This window comes from Olea europaea, chromosome 22 (assembly GCF_002742605.1).
Source record: "Olea europaea var. sylvestris chromosome 22, O_europaea_v1, whole genome shotgun sequence".
Taxonomy (NCBI): Eukaryota; Viridiplantae; Streptophyta; class Magnoliopsida; order Lamiales; family Oleaceae; genus Olea; species Olea europaea.
The window spans coordinates 2,719,816-2,728,004 of NC_036258.1; the positions used below are offsets into that span (position 1 = coordinate 2,719,816).

General features: G+C 37.0%; 1 protein-coding gene across 3 annotated transcripts in view; it reads left to right on the forward strand.

Moving 5' to 3' along the window:
- The first annotated feature begins 6,534 nt into the window (after positions 1–6,534).
- Positions 6,535–8,189, forward strand: part of LOC111371353 (serine-rich adhesin for platelets-like) — a 9,779-nt gene continuing 8,124 nt past the window's right edge. The window contains exons 1-2 of one of the 3 annotated variants that reach the window (XM_022993284.1): positions 6,535–6,879; positions 7,363–7,469. In XM_022993284.1, the coding sequence (XP_022849052.1) occupies positions 7,377–7,469 (93 nt within the window). In that variant the 5' untranslated portion in view covers positions 6,535–6,879; positions 7,363–7,376. The remainder of the gene's footprint in view (positions 6,880–7,362; positions 7,470–8,189) is intronic. The other 2 variants (XM_022993285.1, XM_022993286.1) reach the window with 2 other exon arrangements.

Here is an 8,189-nt window from a genome sequence, read left to right on the forward strand (position 1 = left end):
TGCATCGCCTCCTCGAGGTGCTTGGCGAGGTCCACCCTCTTAGCATTTAAATCCTTCACTAAGCCTTCCAAATGGATGTTGGTACTGAGAGCTCGGGCCACGCAAGCACTGTTGGCAGCCACCAGGTCTTCGGCCGTGCAGGAGGCGGTGTGGTCTCTCCACTCTTCAGTCCAGTATTTGTTGTGGACTACCGCCACTACAGCCGTTTCCGAAGGAAGAGCCTTCAACACATCTTTAATCGGCTCTTTCGGGTTGGTGCCCAAGAAGTCGACCTCCTTAGAGGGACGGGCCTTTTTTCCCCTCTGCTGCCCCGACACTTGGGCAATAGGCACCGCAGCAAGTGGCAAAGTGGTCGGGGCAGTCGCAACCTCTGCTAGTGCAGGCCTCTTCTCCGGAATGGCCACCCCGGTTGGAATTGTAGTCTGCTTCAGAATAGGGGGTGGCATCGCCACAATTGGGCGGAAGGGGCGGCACTCTTCTTGCCCTTCCGCAATAGATCGGTCGCAGGGTCCTCTGGTACCTCCTCCTCCGTCGGAGGCTGGAGCCTTTTATTGGCGTCCACCAGGTCCTCCATTTGCTTCTTGTAGGTAGAGGAGGAGGTCTTCAGCGCCCGTGCCTCTGCCATCATCCTTTGGATGGTCTTAAAGTCGGGGCGCACGGGCATTTTCTTGTTGAAGTTATCTACAAAGAACAAACAATGAATCAGTATAAGTGTAAAGCGTTTAGAAATATGGAAGGGTAAAGGCTTCAAGACAGTTATCTTGAGATGCCATCAGGTCGTGTGTAACGAACTGTAGATTTTTTCTGATCAGCAGGTGGTATGACCTCTTCTTCTGAGGCAGCTGATAGATGATGCAAATGGTGTCGAAATCCTCAGAAGACAGTTTACACCGAGGAAGAGTACCTTCAAAGAAATACAAGTGTTAGTCACGATTCAAACCGAAGAGAAATATAAAGAAACGCAACCGTGATACTCACTAAGTGTCGATTACTTCTTGGGGATTGTAAGAGGCGCCAGGGGGTCTTCCTCCATCATGTCCCATCGTCCTGCGGCCTAGCACTACGAGCCCTTCCACTCTTTGATGAAGCTCAACAGACTGAGCACGAATGGAGTATGGGAACCCCATGAAGTAAGGTGATACTAGCCCCAGGTCTTATCCCCCCTAGCTGTCACTTTAGGGATATAAAGGGTCTGAAAGATGGAGAAGGGTATCTCAATCCCAAGTGACACCTCTTTCCACAACATCCAAGAGCCCACCATTTGGCTCCAGGAGTTCGGGTTGAGCTAGGTCGGGGCTAACCCATAGGACCTAAGTATCATCCTAAAGAAAGGGTGATACTGTTCCGACCATGCGTTGATTGTGCATAGGGAAGAATACGTGGAGTAGTTCTCGATTGGCCACGTGGAAAGTCCAATTTTCGAGGTCAACAAATAGTATATAAAATGTGTTGTATTTCAAAATCAAGTAAAATTAAATTTTAAAGGCTTGGATTTTTACATTTAAAAATAGAGAGATTTTTAGTATGATACAAACTCTAAAACCCATATTTAGAAGATATTTCGAGTTAATATTTATGAGAAGTGTTGCAGACAAAGAATTTGAATTGTTCGGATAAAACCCTAAAAAAATTCAATATTTTTCAAAGTTTAAGCTAAATAGACTAAAATAAGTCGCTGTTTGGACTAATATTGAAGCCAGTCCACATGCTACTGTATTTATAAATTTTCTAATTATCTAAGTAGATAATTTTTAGAGGGATAATGAGAAAAATTGAGGTTTGAACCTCACTAGTAGGAACAAGCTTCCAAAATTTCAATCCCTAACTTCTTTTAATCAATAATAATAATAAATCGCTACCACTTTTCTCCTTTGATTTTCTGACTCAGTGCGAAATTAGGAATTTAAGCGAAAACATTAAAAACTTGAAATTTAGGATCCACCAAATTGTGAAGGAATAAACTCACAAATTTTTATTAATGAAAAGATGAACAAAACAACAAAATAACCCTTTAATTATAAGGATTTACATGAAACCTAGTTTAAGATAACTAAAATAAATGAAAATAAATTTTAATCAAACTAAAATTGAAAACAATCCAAAATAAACTAAATGACAAAAATAACGCCAAAAATTTAAAAATTATGATATTATGAGCCCAAATCGAAATTCGAATGCTCTCTCCGCACCATTACCTTTTTCCCATCCTGATTCAATTCTTCTTCCATTTATTCAACAATATATTCTACATTTTTAATTCACAAAGCACTCGCTCATCTTGCATTTAAAGAACGCTATGTTCTTTAGAAGACGAAAGTATCCATAGGGACACGAGGATTCACAATTAAGATCTCAAAGTAATAATAATAATATCTAAAATTCTCAGACAAGCTTATTCAAAAAATTGTTTGCAACTTAAGTGGTATGATTGAATGGATATTTCTATTTTTGGATTTGTGTGGAAATGATGGACGCATATCTTACTTGTTATATTTATTACACATGTATAATGTTTTTTAAATGTTGCAAGGTAAGGATCATGTACAATTGATCGATGGTTAGACGACACTCAAATTTATGCAAATAGAGCATGTTAACATGGAAAGTTATGATCTCTAGTGCTTTGTCATGAATAACCAAATTGTCATTTTTTCATTTTTCCGGACATTGCAACTTTTATCAAGACCATATCATCAAAAGATTTAATTACTCAGAGAACATGATAATCAGACGCTTATCTCCACAACAATCCCCACTTTATTTTGAGCACTGAACTCAAGATACAATCTCACAAGACATTTGAGTTGGAAAATAGAAGTAAAATGAAAACATGCCTATGCCTTAGTGGCTATGTATGCACACCACAACACAATCTGTTACGATGCCAAGCATCGCCATTAACGTCGTACCAAGCTCGACTTTTAACCATCTTTCCTTTATTATTTAATCTTGTCATTTTATGCTGAAAAATGGCTTCCTATTAGGATTGAATCGTTATGAAATTATTCATAATGCTTTTTGCAATTCTCGTGACATTACAACATTTATCACATCAATATCAACAACTTCGAACCAACAATATTTTTTATTCGAAAACCAACAAGACATGCTTAACTACACCGCAAAAGAAAATATTTAAAAATTGAATTTCCCAATCTATTCTAGTAACATTTTATTATCATTTATGGGCAAATACTCAACATAACATTATATACACTTAGGGATGGCAAATGAGCCCATCGGTTTGAGTGGCTAGCGGCTTGGCCTTGAAAAACTCGAGTCAATTCACCTTGAAGTTTAGTAGAATTGGCTCGAACCAAGCCAAATTTCAGGACTTAGCTTGAGCTTGGCGCGGCTCATGAAAGTACCCTGTATCCCAGTCTAGCTCGTTGTCAACCTTCTTTCTTTTATTTTATTAATATTTAATTTAAATTTTTAATCAATAAAGTGAGACTTATATATAAATATACTTACGCAATTAATATTTATAATTATGCTACAACTATTTATGTTTATTATTTATTATCATATTCATTAGTGTTCCCGTTATATTTTATTGATATACATTTTAAAATTTATTAAATATGAGTTAATATAATATTATTTGTTATTTTGTGGTGTTGAAACTTAAAGAATATTCTCTATTTCAATATTTTTAATTTTATAAGTGAATATAGAAATAATTATACATTTGAAAATTATACTCCAATTCATATATTATCGTATCTATATGAATAACTTTTCTTATTGTATTTTAGTTGAGAATTAGAACTTGTTTGACTTCTTAATATAATATTTCATGAATTTTAAAAAGAATTTAAAAAATCGTGAATTGGTTCGCTTCACTTGGTGAAACCCGAGCCAAGCCTCCAAATTTCAGTTGAGCTTGTGCTCGGCTCGGCCAGAACTAAAAAGTTCGAGCTTTTTTTTAATTGGGGCCGTGCATGAGCCTCGAGTTTCGGCTCGCAAACTAGCTCGGCCGCTCATTCACACCCCTATATACGTCCCTTTATTTGGGATTAACTATTTTACAGGCTAAAAAAGCTTTAAAATTTGCGAACTAAGCGCAAACACATATATAATCGTTAAATAACGTACGTAACTGGAAAGTAATCATAGTTAAAAACAAACACATAATTAAAACAGAATATATAACAAAAATATGAATATCAAAAGCAAAAATTACTCAATGTAGATGTCATTCACTTCATTTGTAGTGACCGATGTAGTAAAACAAGCGAAAATGAGCATTTAAGCTAGGTTGCTTGAGAATATAATATGAATTAAATCATACTCAAGAAACAATAATCGTGTGTATACTTACTCTATTAAAACAACTATATAAAAACAAAATTTCAAAATTTAATCTAAATTTCAAAACCTTGGTTCTTTACCTATTTTGGGAAGTCTCCGTTAGAGTCGAGAGATGGGGACACTCGCTCCTCGAGGCCACCATGAATTATAGATGTGAGAGATTCAACCTTTTGTTAAAGAAAAAAATAAAATAAAAATTCAAAAACCTAAGAGAGAGACATGTTCTTCGGACCTTCCTGGCCTTCGTTCTTTACGTCAAACCGCTAATTGGATATAGAAATCATGAATGATATAGGGAAGACCACATAACTCATAGTTTTAAAGATCACATTTCATAAATAACAAACTCAATCAAATATTTCAAAAACGGGTGGTAAGTAAATTTATTAAATATTAAATTATAATATAATATTTATTAATTATTTCCACCCATGCCATCCACCTCATCCTATCACCCCATTGCACCATCTTTCCTCCACCCCTCCACTAGAGATGGCTATAATCTCCGACGACCACTCCGGCGATCATTCCTATGGCCACTTCGGCAACTATCCGATGATCACCTCGGCAAACTGCTTCGACGATCACTCCAGCAAACTGTTCCAATGACCACTCCAGTGCCTACTCTTGTAACTATTCCAGGCACTGCTCCGGCTCGCCAATAGAAAAATCTCCAAATTTTGAAAACAATTTCTCTCTCTACACTCAATTGTTGAAAAATCTCAAAAAAACTGAGGTGGTCATAATGGTGTGTTGTAAGTGTTGCACCTGTGACATCTGTGGTCATACCTGTGTCACATGTAACTAATTGTGACCAAATTTGCATTTAGTGTGACTATACCAATCTCAAGTCACGATCAATATAAAATTGGTCACAATCAATACAAAGTTGATCACAAACAGTTACAACAAACACATACTTAGTCGTATATGGTCACCACAAATAAATTTGCACACACCGCATACATGTGATTAACCGTGACCAATTTTACATTTGGTGTAACTAACTGTGATCAAAATTATATTCAGAGTGACTATCTGTGATCAAATCAATATCAAGTCACAACCTACCATCACTACCAAAGAACAACAGATCAGAAAATCATCGAACCTCCAATACCACCATGAGCACCACTGCATCTATACCACTGTCTCCCACAATTACCATCACCACAACACTCAAAAAACGCATAGCACCACTGAACAAAGCACTCACAGCACACCACAACCATCTTCTCTATCTCCACCTACACCAAACCACCACTGACACGACACCACCAAAAAAATCCATAAACCCATTGCCGCCGCCACAGCACACTACTACGGCTAGCACCTCAAAAACCATAACAAAAAAATGCAGCAAAATCACCACAAAAACCACAGAAAATCACCAAAGAAACTTTTGTTGGGGATTGCAACGCCGCAAAAACCTCGACAGCGACGAATCAGAGGAAATTTCAAATCCACTAAGCCCACGAACGTTGAGTAAGTGTGACGGTTGGGGGTGAGATGGGTGAGTGGGTATAGCGAGCACCACTGAGCCCTTGGACTTTGCTTCGCCGCGCGCGGTGGACACGATCGACGGTAGTGTCATGCCAGAGGTTCATTGAACGAGTCCAACATCAGAGGAGCATCGAAAGCCTCACAGCGCATTGCGTGTCGGCGTAGTGGCTCTCACATTGCCGTCGAGTTGGGTGGCTGCCGGAGTAGAGTGGTGATAGATATACAAAATGTACATAGAGAGAGAGAGAGAGAGAGAGAGAGAGAGAGAGAGAGAGATGCAGTGTCGGTGTGGGTAAATGTTAGAGATTGGATGTGTTGTATTATTAGTGTAATATTAGTTTAATATACAAATAATAATGTGTAATTAATACCTGAGAATTGAAAGTTAAACTTAAACCACTTCTCTTTGAAAACTGATATTTAATTTCAGGTTTACACGTAATTTTGCCAATGATATATACAAGAGACTCAGCCTTTTTTCTTTTTGTTTTGAAATTAAATTAAAAATTATGCAATTCTTTATTAGCTTATCTTTTTATTCTATATTAAGAATGATGCAAACCTTTATTAGCTAATCTTTTTATTTTATATTAAATGATTTCTTATTAGCATATTATGATAATTATTGGATTTTCTACCATTATTAGTCGGAGTGAATGCTCTTTGACCTTTGCGACGTCCTTGCATTCGAAACCAGAAAATCTCAAACCCGTGACATAACCCGAGACTGAAACCATATTCGAACGCGAATCGGTTCAACCCATCATAAAAAAGGCGACCCTTCTCTTCGCCCCGTCCCCCATCGCTCTATTCTACTCGTTTTCTCTTTCCCCGTACACTCGTCTCTCCCTCTATCTCTCTCTCTCTATCTCTCGGTTTATATTCAGATCCCTTTCTCGATCAAATCATCCACTGCAAGTCCTTACACCTCTAATTTCAATTTCCTACCTAGATCCCTTTTTTTTGTCGGAAAAAGAGAGACCGATTTTTCATTGGAATTTTTTTGTTGATTTAAGTTCAGTTGCCTCTCGTGAGTGTTCTTTTTTCTTTAATTGGATTTTGGTACGTCTAAAATTTGAGTTTGTCACAACGGAGCTCAAATTTATAATATATCTGGATTGATTTAATTTGGTTTATTAGATTGATTAAAAAATTGATTCTATTAGTATTTATTATTTGAGAGTCGGGTGATTTCAATTGTTAAAATGTGCGTGAAATTTTTTGGTCCTGGATTATTAGTTTTAAGGATTTGACTTTGGATTGGATTGGATTCGATTGGGTTGGGTTGGGTTGGGTTGGTAAAAGTGGGTTTTATTCGAAAGTTAAGGATTGGACTTTGAATTCTGGATTTTTTGATTTTTTCGTTGTTAGATTTAAAAATTGCCACGTTGATCTTATAATCATTGAGGTGGATGTTGAAACAATGTTAGTTTGCCATTACACGTCAATTGGAATTAGGCTATATTAATTTGGTCCTAGTTTGTTTTAAGATATATGCAAGTATTATTGTTCAAGTACTGTAAAACTAATTATTTGATATTCAAGTTTTTCAAGCAACCATGAGCGATGAAGGAGAAAAGACTTGCCCCCTCTGCGCTGAGGAGATGGATTTGACTGATCAGCAATTGAAGCCTTGCAAGTGTGGCTATGATGTAATTACTTCTTCTCTTTTGTCATATTTTACTGCCTTAAATTACCAAAAACTCAATGTTTCTGGAAGAATCTACAACTGCCCACTGTGCCCCATTTTGGAATTGTATATAATTCAACATCCTATGCCAATAGCACAAAAAGTCTAATGGTAATCACATTAAAATTGTGAACCTGGGATTAGTATATCCTAGGTTCAAGTCCCATTAGCATATGTTCAATTTGTTACCTGGAGACAAATAAGGACACAACAAGAAGATAGAGAGCCGTATTGTTGTTTTTAGGACTTATTCGTGTCAGACAACCGTCATTTTTTTATGCATCATTTCTATGCTTCGTAGCTTCAGATTTTACACCGTCTGATTTCAGCATAACAGAGACTTTATGCCATCTAAATAGGATAAGAATGGAAGCTCTTTGGTATCATCTTTAATATATCAAAATGAATGTTGAAGCTTTAATGAAGTTGGTTATGCCTGAAAAGGCCTAAACATAATGAACTTTTTTTAACGTCATGACACGAACTACTTCTAAGTACATATAGACGTGCTATGAACAATAGCTTTCTTATTTTTATCTCCTGTTTCTTTGACCTAGTGAATGGAGAATAGGCTGATGTTGTCTAGTTCTAAATCCAGCGACAAGAAATGCCCCAGTAAAAGTTGCTAGTATAGGTTACGGTTCTCTATTTGTGCACCCATGTGCATGCTTTAATGTGATAT